We start from the raw sequence: 20897 nt of genomic DNA, 5'->3' as shown, positions 1-20897 counted from the left end.
TGGTCCAGAACAGAAAAGTCTTTTAAGCGTCTGATTGGCTCCTGGCAGGACAAGGAGAGCGGGGTGGTAATCGAGAAACTTGTTTAAAGAAGTGACTTTGAAGAAATCGTTTAAATTTGTAGAGCCACTTTTATTATTAGTTATATTTACAGAGAGCACAGCTTTTTTGGACACATACACACACATACTTATTACACTGCGGAGGACTGATTAGTTTCATATTTAGTTTGTGAAAACACAGAAATATACAGGATTTTACCAAATGTTAAACTTGTGCAGGAAGTTGTGATTTAACGGCCACAAGATTGTTTCTGATTCTGAAGCCGTCTTAACAGTTCCACTTTTCAGGCTTCACTAAATCAGCTGCTTTTTTTTGTCCTTTTTTTTTTTTTAAAACAGCAGCTCTTCCAGTGCGACCACATCTCATATTAGTGTCCTGGCCTGAAAAAATTCATCTTCCCACTTTGGTGAGATTTGAGAGAATATATCAGCCCGGAAAACACAAACAGAAAATGACTGGTTCCTTTTGGTGTGTCCCTCGTCTCACTGTCAAACAATGACTTGTGTCCGTCACGCATTTCAAAGAAACGGAGAAAGCAGCAGTGCAAAAAAACATGTTCTTCGGTCACTTCGCAGCCACAGCGGATGAGAAAAGAAGAGCCAAGCCACTCTCCCAGCGTCTTCAAGTCAAGCCCGTAAGCAGAGACTCTTGTTGGCACATCCATTCGGCTCCTTTATGTGTGCGTGTGTTCGTTCAAATGAAGTGGCTGGCTTTGACCACACTGTGGCTTGGGTACGCCAATTATGGGTTTGACCAGGCAAACACTCACTCTCTCTTTCTGGAACACACACAAGCGCAGGGTGGCCCTGCTATAGCTGCACAGCATGTTTCAAAAAATACAGCCATGTTGTGGTTTTCTCGTGGCTGTGAGCTAATCCGCTGTCTCAAATCATTATTCCAGTCTGCCGCCAGAAGAAATGCGAAATGCACTCAGTCCTTTGGAAAAGCCCGCAGGCACTGACCAAAAATTTGTCTTTCAGCGTCATCTTACCTCTTTGAAAAAAGCAATTCGTGTCAAATATCTCCCAGGTTGTCATAAATGATATCGGGTGCTCTCAGCCGTGCTTGTTGGTGCTGGCTGTACCACATAGCAGTAGCTGGAGCCTTAGATTTTGATACTTTGCTGTACACCACTTTCCCCCTGTCTCCACTATCACCACCACCCCAAATGTTGTTGTTGTTGTTCACGTTATTGGCGGGACCTCCATGTTTTCCAGGGGGCAGAGGAACTGGCTCCTTACGAGTGAAACCACCCCTGCCTGGCTTGGGAGCGGTAAGGGGCTTGGGGAACCGCGGCGTCGGAGGCTGTGGCGTGCCACGGCCCTGGCCAAACTGGGGAGGGGATTGTCTCTGAGGCTGCTTCCCCTCCTGTCCTGATGGGGTCACCGTCTCCTCTTGTCTCCTCTGGCTGTGAGGCTCCGCGTGAGCTTTGTCATAAAAAAGCATTCCTAAGCTAGCGGGTATGCTTCCTTTTGCACGACCCTCTGGTTCGTCATATATGTGCTCCTGGGAAGAGGCGGGAGGTGACGGAGCTCCTTCTGCGTTACCTCCCGGGGGTCGCCTGCTATTGTTCACCGCCCGTCCTCCCCCTCGTCCTTTCCCTACACCCCCGTTTAGACTCAGTGCGTTCAGATCCATAGTGATCTGATCGTACACATGCGAGTACAGATCTGGGTGCTTCCTGTGGTTACTGCCTGACGGGTGATCCCCTTGGACGCCCGCTCCCACGGAATCGTCGCCTACTGGTCGTTGGCGTGGAGTGGGCACTGGAGCGGTGGCTGTGGATGGGCTGCTGGTTTGGTTCTGAGCCTTGATGCTGTCCACCGGGTCAGAATAGAGACAATCAGCGATTTGCAGAGGCAAACGGACTGAATCAGCTGGTTCAGAATAAAGGCCTGCGCTTTCATCAGATAAGGACACACCTTTGCCCACATGTCCTTTGGGAGACCGCGGAGGTGTCCCTGCACCTCCCAACATCCCTGGAGGCTCTGGTAAACTCCTCCCTTTAAGTCCCGTTCCACCTCCTTGCACCCGTCCTCCGTCTCCTCCGTCTCTCTTTCCGAGCACGCCGTCAGCCGAGCCTGGTTTGCTCCCGCCCGAATCCCCGTCGGCCTCGCGACTGCTGCAGCTGCTGCTGTCGCCGCTTCCCGTCGCCATGCTGGCAGAAATGGTATTGCGGAGATGTTGAAGCGATGCTGAGCAGTCTGATTCAGAGTTCAAAGGGCTGCTGAGGCGGCGCTCTTCAGCTAGAGCTTTCTGTGACTGGATCGCCTGGTCGACCAGTATGAAGATCTCGTTCCCTTGTTTGGTCTCAAAGGTGAAGGTGCCAGGGCCTGAGTCGCACCGTCGGCCCGCCTCAAATGAAAACATGACCTGGAAAAAGAAGAGAAAAAAAAAAGGTTAATTGGGTTTCATCCAAAATTTAGAGTTAAGTGTGTCTGTTACAGAAGGGATTGAACAAATTTCAAAATGAAACAGAAGCAACAGAAGCTAGTCGCACAAGTCCCAGCACTTCCTTTTTCCAGTGAACTTCGCTTCATTTTCAAGTTTTCTGATTAGATCTGAATAATAAATTTACTTCCAAATTCTAACTAAGGCAGAAAGTTGAAAGTCATTATCTGTTTCCCTTCCAACCTGCACCAGCGATGGCATCAATACTTAAACATAAACATCATGAGTAGACAAACTAAACAGCCTCTTTTAAAGGTCATCTGCTAATTTTAAGTCCTGATCTTGAGCTTTAAAGCATCTAAGTGACACAAAACAACCACAGAGAGTCGGACCTTAAATATATTTAGTAACGCTGAGGCTCAAACCACATATATACGCGCTGTCATTGTTTTCACTTCCTACGTATAATCAGTCGTGCGCCGTGCGTTTAAACTTAGGACAACACACATCCTTTCCAAGTTTGTCAGAGATCAACACGTTTTGATGACCTGAGGAGATTTTAGCCATTTCTCTGTTGCTCTGATCGTTTTTCTGCCTATCAGAGACATATCTCACTCACCCTGTCCCTGCCGTATCTCCTCAGCAGCTTGTAGGGCCACACCAGAACCTGCCTCTTGGTCTTTGGCTCCTTCAAGATCAAAACATCGCTTTCAGCTTTCAGCCAGTAGTTGCCCGCGAGCCCACAACGCTCTGAGGCCTCGGTCCGTTGAATGGTTACCCAGAACTCGTTCACTGCAACAAAATGAGAGCAATTTTTTTCATAAATCTTCTAGAAAATATCTGGCTGGATTAGATTAACCCCTGAGCCCAAAAGACTGGACTGCTTTGTGACTTACCCTCCTCTCTGGAGTAGTAGATGAGGTTCTCGGCCATCTGCAGGTCCTGGGGTCCTCCATTAGAGTCTACAGCACCGCTGGTACTGCTGCCACTTCCGCCCTGTTGGTCACATAAACACAACAGACAACCAGACACTGAATTAGGATACTCACAGCATGTACACATAAACATATGTAAGCTATGTGTTGCCGAGGGTTTCTTCCCTTTTAAAAGGGAGTTTTTTCTTCCTATTGTCGCCAAGTGCTTGGTCATAGTGAGTTGCTTGACTGTCTGGTTTTTCTCGTCTTATTGCAGGGTTTTTACCCAACAATGTAAAGCACCTTGAGGCGGCTATTGTTGTGATTTGGTGCTATATAAATAAAACGGAATTTCATAAAAACACAGCAGACGTGAAGGACCAAGTAAAAAGAGTGAGAAGAGAAAAGAGTAAAGCGTTAGAGAGGCTGAGTGTGCAGTCTTCCTCCTGGAAACTCCCTCTGGCTTCCTTTCTGCAAATATCTGCTACGTTCATGTTTGTGTATATGTGTGTAGGCGCTCACATGGTGCAAGCTGCGGCCTACATAGACACTCCAAGGGCATGTGGGAAAATCTGGAAGACTCACGCACAAACAAAAAGAAAAGTCCACATTGCAGTCGATACTGAATTGCACTAAATCCGCTTTTTCATTAAATTTGTGCAAATATTTGTCGTCACGTTTAGGCTTGTACACTACAGAGCAGAGAAGCTAGGTGCAAAGAAACATATTGTAGATACAACAAGAGATAAAGACATTAAACACACACACAGGAAGCCTTAAAAAACACACACACATCCACCCTGGTATTAGTCACACACTGCAAACTCTGCTTCCTATAGCAAACCGAGCATCAGCCTACGGCGCTGAAAAATAAAGCCGGCGGAGAAGTGCGAAAATCGACAACTTTCTAACGTCCACATGAGGCTGGTTACTAAAGTGAGTCGGTCCCCCATAGGCGCCCGTGCTAAAATGACCAAGTTCATTTAAGACAAATGAAACGTTTGAGGCCTGCAACAAAAAGGTGTTGGAGGCTAGGTGACTTCAAAGCCGCTTATAGGAATGACTGAGCTTTTGACTATAACACCTGTATGGTTAGTCAAGTCCAGTATTTTATTTGTATATTACTTAGTACTAATTAGCAGGTGTACAAGTCTTTAAAAACTATAAAAAATACCTGAAATGCAATGTCACACATGGTATCCATCCAATCCTTGGCAACGGCCTTTTCTGCTGAAAACACGTGCATCTTATCGTTTGTTTCCACACAAAACGCTGCCATGTTGTCTTTGGGGCAGCTCTCTGTCAGTGCAGGCAGGATGGAAATGCACTCGGACAAGCGAATGATCTTCTTGTCCAGCTTCCTGGTCTTCTCATTGGACCCGCCTACGGAGCCTCCGCCACCTCCACCTCCACCACCAGGAGCGTCGAAGAACTCGAGGCGGGCGATGCCATTTTGGCTGGCAGGGTAGAGGACGAACCAGTTCTTCTTCCATTTCTGTGGAAGTAACGAGAAAAATCATTAAACATTATTGTAGCTAAAACCGAGAGAAGCGTTTTAGCACCTTTCACCTGCTTATTTGCAGTGACAAAGAGGGAAGCTGCAGAGTACCCTCTGATAGAGTATGTCACAAAAAACTTGGTTGAAGGGTGTTTCTCACTTTTTTTTAATTTTCATTTACTGATGGTTATAAATGCTGACACAGAGACTGGGAAATATGGGTCTAAAATACTGACCCACTAATAAATCAGGTCAGCCAAAGAGCTGATTAGGCTGCTGTACACTCTGACCATGCATTTCTTGCATTAGTTGTGAAGACCAAATCAGTAGTAACAGGAAACTTTGACAAATATTGCCATGTGGACAGAAGCATGACTCCAAATGCAAATTGTCATCACTGCAAAACATGTGAGGAGGTTACACATTCTTAGGTTAGGTCATATTTCAAGTACAGGGTGTGTAATATTTACTTTCTTCTGAACATTTCTGTCGTAGTTTTTATTTTTTAAGTTTTACTGACATTGTTCACTTTACAGTACAAGTCTTTAGAAACACAAGTTTGTTCCCACCCCCATTCTCTGCGGCCTGCTGGAGCGGGAGGGCTAGGTGGAGTTGGCCGTCCGACTGCGGTCTGGAGTGTGGGGCCTCCCTGCTGCTACGGAGTCGGGGTGGTCTGCCTCTCCCCACCGCAGGGAAAAGGGTAACACCACCTGGGTCTGGGTGCAGTTCCCCCCTCCAGGAGCAAGGGTACCTAGACCCGGTTTGTAGAGTACGCTTGGGGAGTGTGATCGTGTGTACAGCGTCTCTTTATGTCTGTCTCCACGTTGGTTGAGTGTGGAGTGAGTGCATATGAGAGCATGAGGGGGGGAATGGATGTTTGTGTCTGTGTGTGCCTGTATGTCTGTGTCTATATGTCAGGTTGGGTATCAGACGCCACCTCTCTGGGGACATCTCAGGCCCTCCAAGGTTTGGAGGCCTATCTCCACCTACCACCACTTCCCCTGCCGGTGGCGGACTCCCTCAGGTGTCGGTGCGTTGGTGGTTCTTTGTGTCTGGGGGTGGGCGTCCAGGTACACACCGGCTCACTCCTTGGCGGCCGCTTATCGGGGCCTGGAGCCTGGGGCTCGCTCGGGCCCCTTCGGGGGTGGGGTGCCCCCGGCCTCTCGGCCTGGGACTCGGTCACTCAGGCACAGCTGGCGGCCGGCGGAGCTCACGGGCGCATCACTGCAACTCCCCCTGGCTTCTGCTCCGCGGCTGCTGAGTGAACCCTCATCTGGGACTCTCCTCGGCTCTTTCTGGGACAGTGGCGCGGCTGCCCCTCTGTTGGTCTTCCTTGGTCTCTTGTGTTCTGGGGGCCTCTGGATGTCTGGAGTTTTGATCTCCTCCATACCTGCTTCACACCCTGGAGGACGGGGCTGTGGCCCCCCCACACTCCCTAGCAGATCGTTACATGGAGAAACCTTTGGAATACAAGCGCGCTGATCCACACAGGTATGCACACGGGTGTTCACTGCTCGTAGACCCAAATTACACCTTTCTTGGCTGCTACTTCGAAGCACATCTGTCCTGCGTGCTGCACAACAACATTGAATATTTAGTATTTACTGCTGTTTACACTTAGCTAGATTAATGCGATGGTGTTGTGTTTAGTATGTTGCTTTGTTTTTTGTTTTTTTTGTCTTTTTTTTGCTTGTTTTCTATTCTTCTCTCAACAGGTGATCCAGGAGATTTTTATTTTTTTTCCTCCCCCCCTTTCTCACTGTCCCTCTCCCCTTCTGTTTTTCCTTTCCTTCCTCTTTCTTTCTCCCTTTCCTATCTCTCACTCATGTCTGTCCCGTCTGTAACATCTGAAAATAAAATATAATAAATAATAAAAACAAAGATCGACCAAATGGACCAATACGGCAATGCCACGATGATCCATTTGGCAAAGTAAATCCATTGGGTATCCTTGTTGGTCTTCAGACAACAATTCTGATGGCTAAAGAACCAAATGGGACAGGCAAAAAAAAGAAAAGAAACACAAGTTTGTTTTTCATGTAGCGATCAGACAAGTAGGCTGAGTTTAAACTAAATCTGAAAGCTGCCTAAGTGGGTGGGACAGGCTGAAAGGATAGAAAAAGGTGAATTTGAATTGAAACACAAGATATGATTTACATTATGCTGTTAATGTCTGTCGAACGAGCTAAAAGTGTGTGGTTTGATCTGATAGCAGTAGAGGGGAACGCAAAATTGTCCACAAATGATTAAAAACTGATGAAGAGTAAAGTTAAGGTTCAGAAATTCTGAGTCAAAATGAGATTTCCAGGCTGTTCTGTTACTCTACCGCTCTGCTGTCTGAGGCTTAATGTAGGAGGCATGTGGTGATGACTCCAGTGCAGTTTAACTCAAATCTGTTGCACAAGCCATTGTTTCCTTTACATTCAATCAGCAGCAGTTGCAGACCTCAGCATTAGTCATCATTGCTCATACAGAAAAATTATCTTAAAAGCATTTACTCATCTTGAGTTTACACATAGATTAATTTAGTATATTAAGATTAATTTAGTATATTAAAATAATTCTATGAGTTTTTGAGGTTTAACAGTTAGTTCATTTTAATCTAACTACTCCAGCTCTGACTGCATCTGTACATCACTTTAGTTTAAAAATTAACTAAAAATATCTCATTGAGGAGGTTTTGGGTTTACGTGTCTTCTGTGTAAAGAAATGTGCCTGCTTTATCTTTTATCTCCCGGGATTAAAAAAATGACCCGGACAAAATTTGGCGACAGGTTTATCATTTATACCCCGAGGCCAGCGGTGAGGAAGCAACAGCTAACAATGATCTCTTCCTCCACAAACAAGGACAGCAGCAAACAACGTGGCACGCGATCCGACGCTGAACAATGAGAAGCTCGGCAGGTGTAAAAGAGCCCCGGCGTTCACTGCTGAAAATAGACATGAAGACATGTACGGCTGCATGTAGTCAATGCAGTGTAGACTAAAGTAGTGTTTGTCATGAAGCTGATAACTTATTTTATTTAGAAAATTCCTCCAAGCTTTTTACTCTTAAGTCATATGTGGACATTTCTCCTGAAAAAGATGTGTTTCCCCTTCAATCACTCAGCGAGGCCTGACAGCCAGACAGCTGAGTTTGTAACAGGAAGGTCAGGGGTAAAGTCCTTCGACCAGCAGGGAAAATCCAGCGAACAGAAGTAAATGAGAAATATGAATATTACAACGGCAGGAAAGGTTCTACTTCACTGATAAGAAGCGAAAACATTATTTAGTACGTCAGAAAATTAAAGCCCAAAGAACCTGAAAGCTGAGTGGAACAGCAGCCACAGCCCAGTGTGTGACTTTTGACATCGATTTAAAGGGTTAAAGCTTTTTAAAGAAAAGTGGTATTATGACATGATATATACAACTTAACAAAAATACTTTATCACGGCACATTCATTTGTCATGTTGGGAGACACACAAGGGTTAAAACCATTTACAGTGGCTTCATGCCATTCAGCTGTCTTCCATAGAAGTGTGAGAGTGAGTCAACGGGAATTATAACAGGATCCAGAAGCTAAAGAGATTCGAAGGAATTCAGCCAGCTTCTATTTTACTTACACCTGCTTTTCCTACTGACACATTAAAGACCTTTAAAGCTAAATCGCTATAGCTAGTTATTATTTATCGTTTCTCTTTCTAGTCTTCTCATATTCTGAGTGTCTTGACCAAGCAGCAAGTAGGAAAAACATAGTTTCCATTTGCCAAATATGTAATCAGCTCTATTCTGACGATAATTTAGCTTTATTTTGAACTTGTGTGGATTAGCAAACAAAGAAAAGGACTTGTTGGCTTGGACATCTCCTAGCTATCCAAAACCTGCTAAAACAGTTGGTATAGCATATCATATTGTCTTGAAATGAAACCAGTATAGTTTTACATGATATAAGTTTACGTTTATGTAGCATGCACAGATATGTCTGACACTAAGGGTAATAAAGGAGCTACTTTAACTAACTTCAACAAGAAAACTGCTTCAGCTGAAGGCGGAAACAACAAATTGAGGCAAAAAGTCACCATCAAGCACAAACAGGCTACGGAGGCATGCAAGGAGGAGATATAGAGCCAGCTGATGTGTGGGCCGAAGTAATTAACTCAACTGAACATCGCTGGAGCGCTTGCTAGCTGCACTCTATACGACAGGAAAAGCAAACGATGGATGGAAACTCCTGATGTGGTCACAGTGAGGAAAAGGAAGACTTAAATCAGCAGGTTAAAAAACTCGACCCGAGATATTTTTATTTTACTCTACATTTGACTTCTGTTGTGTCACTACTGTTGCTCCCCAACGCTGAAGCTTCTGTTACCTTGTTACAATAGATTCACGCTTTGAATTAGTTAGACAGCAGCTCACACAAGCTGGATGCCGTCCTTCACTTGATTTTGCTGCCTGCAAGCTGGGAACATCAATAAAACACTGTTAAATATTATTTTTCTTTATCGTCAGAAACATTTTAGTAAATTCCATTTAAATATTGTTATTTTATTATATTGTTATCATTTTGACTCTACAGAGCCCAGGCCAGCAGACTAGCCCAGCAGTCAGATTGATGTAAATCATGAAATACTCATTTGCATGTCAGCTAAGAAATTTGTCAACTCCAGCTTGTGGATTCTTTGGGATTCGTTGATTAGACTGTAATAGACAGTCTTTGGATGCTATACTTAAGGAAATGTAGTGGAAATGCTTGTTAGGACCAGTAAAAGCTCTCAAAGCGGTAGGTGCTGCATCTAAATATTTGTATATAACATACTGGCGAAGTACACTTAACTGTAACTGACAAATAAAGGACTAATAGGATAAAGAAGAAGAAAAAATAGAGCACCTCATGTAAAATGAAGTACTTCCTAACTGTACGTCAGTAAATGCTCTGCCCGTATTTACTGTCAACCATCAGTACTGCCGTACTGAATAAGCCCTAACAGCTTTTTCATTATCATCCGCTGCATGAAAATCATCAACGTGTGACTCAGTATGTAAAGGTGGAATTATGATATTTGCATGATGCTTCAGATACAGCTATAGCAACAGGGTTTGTGTATATCTACAACCTACAGGGTCCTTAGTTGGTCTTTCTGAGGTTTCCTGTAAAAGCTGAGCTGGATAACCTCTGAAGGCCTTGAGGTAAATGTGTTCATAATAAATGTCTTAATATCCCTGTCAAATGCAGCCATAAAAGAGGTCCCCGCATTAAATAAGACAGCTTTACCAAAGTCCTTCACGCACACACACCGACACACACTGCAGCCTTTAAAATGAACTGCCAAAACAGACAGGAAATGTGTGGGATTGTCATTACTGAGGATCCTCTTTGCTTCCTTCATCTGAATCCTGGTCTGTGTCAGTGTATATATGTTTGCTTGTGTGTGTGTGTGGGTCTGTGTGAGAATGCCCAACTGTTTGCCGTGGACCATACAAGCGAATGCACGCACGCAGACCGCGATCAGCCCTTCTTACAATGTGATGTAATTCAGTGGTATACATGAAAAGGATGTGAGACTTTAAAGCATGTGCGGGTGTGCGACTGTGTGTGCATTATGTCTGTCTGTGAAACAGCTGCTCCATATAAGGCAACCGGCCGTTATCAGCCGCTATTACACATAGTGGAAATTATGCAAAAGAGATGTATTTGAGCGAAGGAGCGAAACTTCCTCAGTGATGTCCTGTCTGTTTGCAAGAGCTGGAAGAATCGAAGAGAAGCACATGGCCCATACTTCATGACTGACTACCACTTTAGGGTAGTATAAGAAATATAATAATATATAATATATAATAATAATAATATAATTCTTCTTCTTTCCTTCAGGTAGCTGTGCACTGAACATAATGGTGAAAAAAATAATGAATTTTGCACTTCTTACACATATTCAACTCTTTGTTTGTTTATATGCCACAGATTCCACTGTGTTTCCAGTCAGGATTACAAAACTTTGGGTTTCATTTGCTTGTCCTTCCAACTGTCATTACAATAAGTGTTTGCATACAGACAGATGCTTTCAGGCAGGTAGATATACATTTAACCAGTCTGTCGCTGCGTGAACACGTGATGCTCTTTGTCTGTAATAAACCAGTGTAATAACCCACTCCACCATCCTCTTACTGGCCACAGACAGACCTCAGTGGCACATGCAAGGCCAGTGTGTGTGTGTGTGTGTGTGTGTGTGTGTTTCTTTAAGCATAAAAGTTTGTCTGTATCATGCCGTGTGTTGTTGGTAATATGCACTAAAAGGAATCTGGTGGAAAACAGAGGGCTCTCTGTTTATGTGTGACTTTATGTAAAAGGTAGACAAACGAGGAGGACGTTTTATAAGAGAAAAGGAGATGGCCAACTGCTCTGACCACAGGTCTGCTGCCCTAACCTCAGTCCTCTGTGGTGTCTATAAACTCAAGCTTTTCTCAACTGTTTGCAGATTCTCTCGACCCAAAAACCAAACGTGAATCACAATGAGCTCAGATTTGAGTGAAACTAATGTGAGACAATAACATTTGAGCAAACCGCAATAACTGCCTGTTCGGTTCATTTACACTTTCCGTTACTCGCTCCCAAACGATCTGCTGATTTGACTCAAATTATATTCGCGCTACTACACGGTGAGGCTGGTACCATTGTGCACACGCCGTATGGAAAAACAGCTATGTGTGGAGTGGAGATTTTAAGGGCAATAGTAATGTCTGTGAAATCAGGTAACACAGGTAAGAGGTCGCTCTCAGCGCCAACGCGGTTTTCAACAATGACGTCGTCGCAAAATGTGGAAGTTGAGGTCTAAGTTTAGCCAAATCGACCAGCAGATCCAATAGGAACAGGCACTCTGGCTACCGATTAATCCTCAGAGAAATTTTATGATCATCATTTGGTCTGTAAATGTCAAGAAATATTACAAGCAGTTAAAAAGATCAAACAGAAAATCTAAAGATCCTGGAACCAGTGGATTTGTTGGAATTGCTGCATAAAAAAGGACTTATTATTAACAAATTTCTGGTGACCAGTTAACTCATCATTATCTTAGCATTAACTATCAGATAAAACAACAACTCTCAAATACTTTCACTTCAAACCAACAAGTATTCCCTGGAAAGCTGGAAACATTGGATTTTTTGGTCTGTGCTTCAATCCTTCGCATCAGCGATGACATGTTACTCAAGTCGCTCCTGACAGGGATGGCTACCAGCTTTCATGACAGCTCAACCATCACCAACGTGTGCAAACATGCGAATGAGGTCCTTATTAAGACGCTGAATGTTCAGTTCTGTTTCAGCGAGCACGTGCAGCATCGGCTTTACATTAACAAATGACAAATTCTGCGAAATGTGAAGACTTTCTGAAATCTATGTCTCGGAGGAAGTCTGTCAAATATGATAAATCATTTCCAGCCGCAAGAGTACCGAATTTCTGATGCGCAGAGTCAGAAAGTTAGACTGTTAGTAAACGCTAGCTTGAACTGGCCAAATATGTGCCACATTTGTGCGTGCCTAAATGTTCATACAGTAAACTGTTTAGCTTACTTTTATTACAAAATTAAAAAGCTTTACTGTAATATCGTAGTCCATGACAAAGTTCATTTATATGGTAGTTTTAGTCAAAAGACAAAAAGGGTAGTTCTGTTTTCAAGTATTCGTATTTTTAGGGGTGGTAACAATTCTGAAAACGTCACTGTGCTGTAACACGATACCTGTACAGAAGTATTAATGCTTACTGAAGCATGATGACCTGTTGACTAAAGGCGACAAAGGGGGGGAAAGTGCACCGGAAATAAATCAGTATAATGACGTTGAGCTTTTCTCTGTGTTCTAACCGAGTGATCGGGAGAGTGACAAAAGATTTTAGTTTGGGGGGGTTTTATGCCAAGATATGAACCAAACTCCCTGAAGTACTGTTGTGCCTGTAGATGTTGAATGGGAACGAGGACTTGATAAGAACAGGGAACGATAAGCACAATGACCCTACCCCAACATTAAAATGTACGCAAAGAAATTGCTCCCACTGTCTTCCAGTGTAAAGTGCAGTAAATGTTTTGTAAATTTCTCTAAAATTTACAGAACTAACACTTTAAAATACTCACAGTTACAGAGTTCGGTCCAAACATATCAGGTATTTGTAAAACCAGGAGGACATGAAAGTAAATCATTATGCAAAGAGGGGAAAATATCAAATCTAATGCATCGATGGGGATTTTCAATACTGCCATCATGATCCTTTGTACTATTCTTGCAGACTATTCAAGGAAAACTGCACACCTTCTTGTATGCTACTTCCACAAACTACAAATGATTTGTTGTTTCTTTTCCGAGAAATGTGATGTAGCTACTGAGGTGCTACCTGCAAATACAGACAATCTGACACACAAACCCATTAATCCACCGCGAGGACCTTCAGACATGAATCACTGTTGGATAAATGTAGTTGCCTCCGGGCATGTAATTCCACTTCATTCTGACACACCCCGTCTGTTCAAGTGGCAGCTAGCTCCTGGCTTTAGAGCTGCACCGTCATGCCCACACCTGCACTCTTTAAACTCAAAGCTTTGTGCAGCTCCAGCATGAAAGTGGACTGCAATCTGCAGGTCCAAGATTTATAAATCCAAATATTTATCTCAAACATGGTTTTCCAATAAACCATATTTACAGTGTACATAAAGGTGCATCACCCCAAATATTTGCCCTGTTTTACACCTCTGCATTGCTCAAATGTGCTTCTGATTGGTTAAAACAGAGCAATATGCCATATTTTGGATCCTATGAATACCGCTGTGACACAGAGTGGCATCAAAGGAAAAGCAGAAATATTTGTCTCGTGGGTAAGTTATAGAAGGATGATGCGCATTCTGGTTATCTTGCGGATGTGGGCTACTTCTGGTAAAGACTTGGCACTGATGATAAAATGAATGAATACCAAACAAAAATCATTGTGTGACCTATTTTGTTTCAACCAGATCAGCAAATGGGGCGCCATCGCAGTGCCATCACAGCATCTACAACACTGGTCAAACAAAAGTGCCCACAGTGGGCCAGATCTGCAGAGTTATCTCTAATTTAATTTTACCCATCACAAGGAGCCAGCCTGTGGAAGCAGCTGTTCTCTGTGAAGACGTTTTTTTCTGAAGTTGACAGAAAAAAAACCCTCAGATGATAACAGGGGCTATCAGCATCTTTCAGCTTCAAACAAAATACTTTTGTTTGTTTGTTTGTTTCAATCCTTTATCTCTAGCACGTATTTACCATATAGGACAAAAACATTAACAAGTTAATTTAATCAGTGAAATAAACAGCTGATTAGATAATAGCTAAATATAAAATGCGGTCTACGGTCTACTTAATGTTTGACAAGAAGAACAGAGCGAAACAGAAACTTGGGTTGGACGCTGCCACTTCACTCTTAAGTCACATTTTCCGACCATACACGTGGGAACGTCCTACCCTGTCCACTGACAGCTCGAACGATTGCATAATTCACCCACCAAACCTCGCACTAGTTTCAACACTTTCAGATCAGCCAGCATTTTGCTTCCTGTTCTATTCTGCTCAATTTTGATACTTTCTTTATACCCTTCAGGGTACTTCTGGTCTTCGGTCCTCGACACTGTAAAAGACAACGCCTCACTTTTGAAAATGGAAAGATTTAGGTCTGATCACGCTCTATTGAAAACAGCCTATAAAAAGGCATTGAAACTATGTTTTGGGCGTATGAATATGCATTGTGAAGTGTTGATTCCAGGGCAGGAAATGGAGCCAGAATGTTTTGTTGGTCCATGTCATATGACCACAGAGAAACGGAGAGACAAAGACCCTCTTACAAATCTTAAAGAGTAACCCAGCTCCTATGCAGTGGTGCTCTGAGGCCGAGCGCTGACACCAGCATGCACACAAAAACACACAGGTAGCTGTGCTGCTTGTGTGTGGCTGCGAGATGACACAAAGTCTGCATGCTGACAGCGAGTTTAAATGGTGTAAACAGCAAGTACAGACAGCTGAGCTGAAGTGAAAGTAAAGACTGCCGTCTTTGTAGAAAATAGATTTGGTTTCCGACTCTAATGGTTTAACACACTTTTATCATGAGTTGTTGTGGAAAGTCACATAAAGCTTGTCACTAACACGCACACACAACCAAACTTCCCTTCCTGACAGTACTCGGGGAGCTTGAGTTCACTTTAGTTTCATGTGTTCTTGCATTTAGCCCAGAGATGAATTTGCATGCACACAGATGCACATCACCTTTACTCTAAACCACCACACCAAAAAAAGGCCAGATCACTGAAGGCACAGCCACTGACTTCCTCCTTCTGCAGGTACAGTAGCATTATCTTTGAAGCCACTGGCCTGTAATTGCACCAGTGCTCTGTTTACTTGCCACGAGGTACAAAAAAAAAACCATCTGTCTGGTGGAGGTACAAAGTTAACATCACTTAGTTGTGATTTTTTAAAAATCAAAATATGACAACATAATGCTGTCACGAGCAGTTTTAGTGCCTCTTTCTTCCCCTAAAAGGCTTTATTTGCTTCTCAATAATGAGCAGCAGCTATCCACAAAACTGGCTGAGTATAGAGTGGAGTTTGTGTGGTTGCACGGATCTGTCATTCTTTTTAGTGACCCTGAATAAATTACATGGAATATTATCTGCTGAGATAAGAGAGAGAAGTTATGGCTTGTTTATTACAGGCTCTTATTAAAGTACCACCACTTCGTTTCATTTGCCTGTAATATAACACTGGCTGTGGCTACACGCACTTCCTTTATTTCTGTGAACGCAACATTTTATCAATAAAAGCAGCGTTTTTTCTTTTCTTTTCTATTCCTGGGTCTTACCTTTCCAAACTTTTGGTGTTGCACATAAAGCTGTCCCTCCTTAACGTGGGTGTCCATGCCCCCCAAAAACGCTAAAGCCCGCCGTCCTCCACAAAGATGAAACTGGACTTGAACTTGACAGAAGAAAATCACCTTTTTTTTTCTTCTTTCACCCCCTCAACAACTTCTCTCTTCTCTCACTTCCGCTCCACAGGCCTTAAACCGTGTTTATCGCGACGCTCGCGCGCATGTAACAGTGTCATGGTGATACTAGAAGAAGAAAAAGTTCCAAACTGTCACCGAGAAGTCCTCACAAACTTAATGTCCAAATGTTGTCGGCTGCTTTGACTATCTGTCGCTTCTCACTCCTCCTGTAGAAATGGACCAATGAAAAGCCGCGCTTATACGACAACGCGTCACTTCCGGGTATCGGTTTCACAATAAAAGCGCTGAATAATGTCTTTTGACTTCATGCGTATGGTTGCAAAAACCACAAGAGAAGTTTGCTGTAGTTGTGTGTAGCTTCTCCAGCGGGTGGAAAATGTTCCAAAGATATTTAGATAATTAAATATAGACAATTTATGTTGGTGGTGGGGGGAATTTTTTGTATTTGTTTTTTTTTGTATTTGTTTGTTTTTGCACTTAAAAGTGTGGAAATTGTTTGAGAACAGCCTGCTGAACCCAGTTGTGTCCTTATCAGCTCCCCCCACTGCATTGCATCAAATATTTGTTGAATACTTCATTAGAAGTGTAAATGATTATTGTTTTTAAATTAAAACAGTTTTATTTTAGTATACACACGGCAAAGTAAAACAAACGAGCTGAACTCCTATGACAGTAGGCTTTACTGAAAATCTTGCTGTCATATCAGTTCACAATGTGCTTTATGTTGATCGTGAATTTGAAACCGACGAGTCTCCGGAATGGGGAAATGTTTATTCTAGGATCCTCTAAAAGTGATATCCACCAGCCCCCCAAAAAAGAAACTCTAGAATATCTGTAGTCAGGAAATTTCACTTCTCAATTTATGAGCTTTCTCTGTAAAACATGGAAGATCAGCATTACCCATGAAGAATCATTATTCATGGAAGTGTGAAAAACACGGGGAATATTTATACATGCTTTCTTACTTGGGGGAAAAAATGAGTTTTACTGTTAAACTGAGTTTTTTCGCCCGTAGCGCACGTTTATTTTGAAATAATAAGTAACAACCGGTATTGTATTAAATGCGTTATACTTGTCGCAACTCACTCCCTTCATCTGAAGGAGTGAGCAGCGTGGTACGCGCACGGAGCCGCTCATCTCCTTCTCTCCTCCCACCTCCTCAACCTTGTGTAACATGTGTGATAGAAAGCTTTAGTGGCTCATTAAAAATATGATGAACTCATATGGTGATTGATTAGTTTGGGATGAGTATTTTTGGCAATTACACAAATTTGGGTTTTGGTTCAAAATTAAATCCCATAAAAAGTTCATAAATACATTTACAAGCGACTGTTACTGTTCATTTCAAACCACCCAGCTTTCTGAGAGCTCAAGATTAGCACTTAAAATACTTAAATTACATAAACATCACAGGAATTGTGAGTGATGCAGGCTATGCTGGCAGGAGAAGCTGGCCCCCAAAATTAATGCTTTGCAGATGCCTCCTGCTGGCTTGCAGCGCCCCAGTTTTCAGCCAAATGGCGCTAAATCGCTCAATCGTGATGTTTAAACTATGACTCAGACGCAAAATGGGTTTTTTTGCTGGCTCGTGCTCCTTCACAGGTCAAAAAAAACCCTGTACTCCTGCATTGCATCTTATTATTTAAACTTCAGCAGACTGCCTCACATTCTTTATGCACTCATTACAGAGGCATGATGCCACTATCAGGCCAATGCAGCTTCTCTCTAATAGTACCGTCCTGTAAGTTATTGCAGGATGCAAACACTCGCGTGTAACTGTTAAAGGGAGATAAGAGCTGTTGCTAAATGTTATTTTTAACGTCTCTGTAGGGAATCTAATTGTAGCGTACATCACGTGTTTGTTCGTGTTCTACCTGATATTGTTTTCGCATCTGTCTCCTTGAAGGCCCCTGGTTTGTTTCATGATTGTAGCCCTAGGCTGCTGCTGAATTTCTCAAATAGAAAGACATTGCTGCCATCTACTGGTCATTAGTCATAATTACAGGTTGGAGGGCGTTCACCCTCTGCTCTCGCGATATCTGCGCAGTTGCCCGGACCAAAACAGGAATTGAGACATGGAGCGAGTGTTCGGCGGAGTTGAGGGGTGAGAATCAATTAAAATAAGCAGTAAAACTCTTCTAAGTTTATTGTGATGAAGTGTCACGTAAGGCTTGTGTGTATTACAGGCATTTATTCAAGTTTTTAGGTCAATTAGAAAGTGAAGAGTTTTCTTAACGGCTGTGCGCGAGTATGTGTGTCTCGTGATCACTTCTCTTTTGTGGGCTGTTTCTGTCAGTTAAAATGTCATCATTTATTTTTTTTAAAAGTATGCTATAAATACGTATTTGTCTAAATGAGGTTTGTGGGGCCTTTTTTGTGGATCTATTTAAATTGTGTGTGTGTTTCTATCAGGGAAGATGCATACAATGGTCTTGTATAGTGATGTCTAGTTGCTTTGGTGGTTAGCAGCTCCGTTCATGTATTTGTCAATTCCTTATTAGGGGAGGAACGCACTCCAAAGCAGTGTTGTTGTCAGGGGATGGGAAGGTGTTGGCAGAGACGGCGGGACCATCCACCAACCACTGGGTGAGCGGAAGTGCTGATGGAGGCAGGTGGAGAAATTTGGAAAGGGGAAAGAGGGGGCAGATGGTGGCCGGATGAGGGGTTTGCACATTAAATAGACTGTCTTTATACTTGTCTTCTGAGTGAATACATTGTTACATTGTGTTATACTGTAGCAAGTTCCATTTATTTTGCAACACTTTTTGTCTCTCACAGCTGGTCGGCGTGGACAAGTGTATCTCAACCATCGACGACATGGTCCAAAGAGCCAAGGTCGAGGCGGGGCTGGATCCAGGCACGCCGTTATACTCCCTGGTCAGTCTGGCTGTGTGCCGGTGCAGGTTGCTGATTGAAATAATGTGAGCCCTAACATCTGATTTGTGTGCATCTGCGTACGCAGGGCATGTCTCTGAGCGGAGGCGAGCAGAAGGATGCCATCGACAGACTCATCGCTCTCATGAAGGAGCGGTTCCCCAGCCTCAGCGAACGTTACTTCATCACCACAGACGCCATCGGTGCCATGGCCACGGCCAGCAATCGAGGTAAGCTGCCATTTTCTGTTCTCGCTTCATACAGCAGCCAGTCCTCAGCAGGAAGACAGAGCTGCCCCAACCATAAATGTGTTCATGTAACAAACACAATGACACTGTCCTACGGTATGATTGTTAAATATTTGACATAACTTGTGTTTAAGAGCTGCTCTTAGCCTAAAATGTTACAGCAGGTCGCAGTTTAATACTTTACTGTTTTAGGTGTGGCTCTATGTATCATCTTTACTGTCTGACCCTGAGCTTTATGGCTTGATGGTATCAGCATATCAGCGTTATCATCAAGATCTTTGTCTTCAGGGGGCATAGTCCTGATATCAGGGACCGGATCAAACTGCAAACTAGTCAATCCTGATGGCTCGCAGATCGGCTGTGGGGGCTGGGGTCACATGATGGGCGATGAGGGATCAGGTAACTATGTCGGAATATGTGAATTATTCATATCTTTATAGATCAGACTGAGCTATCTGTCCATCTTCCCAGCCTTCTGGATAGCTCACCTGGCTGTGAAGACGGTGTTCGACGGCAAAGACAAACTGGTCGCTCCTCCTCACGACACCACGCATGTTAGAAAAGCCATGGAGGAGTACTTCCAGGTCAGAGTCCCAAAAGTTCGGAGAGATGTGTCGACATACACAGCGATACCGTCTAATGGGTAAAACTCTGTTTATCGTAGGTGTCAGATCTGATGGGCATGCTGCCACATCTCTACAGAAACTTCCAGAAGTCTCATTTTGCAGGGTTCTGCAAGAAGGTGGCTGAAGGTAGGAGGGTGTAACTCCCTGGTCTGCTTTGAAATGTGAAAGATTAAGCGGTAAGGTAGAAGTCAGACTTTGTGTGTGTGTGTGTGTGTGTTAAAGGTGCCGAGGCAGGGGACGCTCTCTGTCGGCATGTGTTTGCTGAAGCTGGACGAGTCCTGGCAAAACATGTAGAAGCAGTCTTACCTGCAGCGCAGGAGGTAACACACCCACACAGTCACGTGCTGTCACCTGTTTGTGATCACGTTTCTCTGAGTCGCGTCTTCTTTTATTTTCCTGACAGCCACTATTGAGCGGCGACCTCGGCCTGCCAATCCTGTGTGTGGGCTCGGTGTGGAAGAGCTGGGAGCTCCTGAAGCCAGGTCAGTGTCTCCATGGACCCTCATCATGAAACCCTTCAACTTATCCACTTCCTCTGCCTGAGTAGCTTCTATCCTGAAGAAGTCTGAGATTCTCCGTCTCTCCCCAGGTTTCACTGAAGTCTTGGATAAACTGGCATCATCTGACAAGCACAAGGGTCATTTCTGTAGCTACAGCCTTCTGATTTTGCAGCGGTCCTCGGCGCTCGGTGGCGCCGGCCTCGGAGCGCAGCATTCAGGTGCTACCATAGCCATGGATTATGCCGCCAATGCCAAAGTCTTCTATCAACACACCTTCAGCAGCAGCGCATGAGAATGAGTTGCAGGAAGACTTGCCGGCCAGTTTTTTAATTTTTAACGTGATTGTTTTGCACTTGATTTTGACACTAAAGAGTCAGATCTCAGTATGCTCATGTTAATTTTATCGTACTGTGCAAAGACTTTTTAATGCTCGTTTGCATTTGTGATTTATAATAAAAATGAGGTTGAATTTATAGAAGATCTTTGCATTGTTGTGGATCATTTTAGACTGATTGATGTGGGCTTTCCTTCATCGTGTTTACCTAAATTTCATCTAGTTTAGTGTCACATTTAGAACACTGAGGCGGGTCACACTTAGAGGCAAACAGCCACACTCACATTCTCACCTACAGCCAATCTAGCATCAACCAACAGCCCAACGGTGTCTTTGGAAGAGAATCTGACTACCCAAGAGAACCCATGCAGACACTGGGAGACCATGCAAGCTCCGCAGAGAGGCCTCTGCACTTCGATGCCAGTGTGTAATTTGAAACTGTTACTATAAACCCAAAACTGAA

General features: G+C 43.6%; 2 protein-coding genes across 2 annotated transcripts; one reads left to right on the top strand and one right to left on the bottom strand.

The window, feature by feature from the left end:
• Positions 1-138: 138 nt before the first annotated feature.
• Positions 139-16016, bottom strand: dok1b (docking protein 1b). Its single transcript, XM_085351027.1, has 5 exons — positions 15709-16016; positions 4541-4861; positions 3349-3448; positions 3072-3244; positions 139-2434 (listed from the first exon to the last, which is right to left on the bottom strand). The coding sequence occupies exons 1-5, from the start codon at positions 15763-15765 to the stop codon at positions 1076-1078; spliced, it is 2010 nt and encodes a 669-aa protein (XP_085207153.1). The 5' UTR covers positions 15766-16016; the 3' UTR covers positions 139-1075.
• Positions 16017-17904: 1888 nt separating this feature from the next.
• On the top strand, positions 17905-20557 carry nagk (N-acetylglucosamine kinase). The gene is made up of 10 exons (XM_085351026.1): positions 17905-17956; positions 18354-18438; positions 18631-18729; positions 18815-18956; positions 19263-19373; positions 19446-19558; positions 19639-19726; positions 19823-19920; positions 20004-20082; positions 20190-20557. The coding sequence occupies exons 1-10, from the start codon at positions 17928-17930 to the stop codon at positions 20390-20392; spliced, it is 1047 nt and encodes a 348-aa protein (XP_085207152.1). The 5' UTR covers positions 17905-17927; the 3' UTR covers positions 20393-20557.
• The last annotated feature ends 340 nt before the right edge of the window (positions 20558-20897 follow it).

The sequence above is a fragment of the Diplotaxodon limnothrissa genome, linkage group LG3 (genome assembly GCF_057381915.1).
Source record: "Diplotaxodon limnothrissa isolate DT_005_m linkage group LG3, D_limnothrissa_male_GT1.1, whole genome shotgun sequence".
NCBI lineage: Eukaryota > Metazoa > Chordata > Actinopteri > Cichliformes > Cichlidae > Diplotaxodon > Diplotaxodon limnothrissa.
This window is presented reverse-complemented; position numbering and strand designations above follow the sequence as displayed.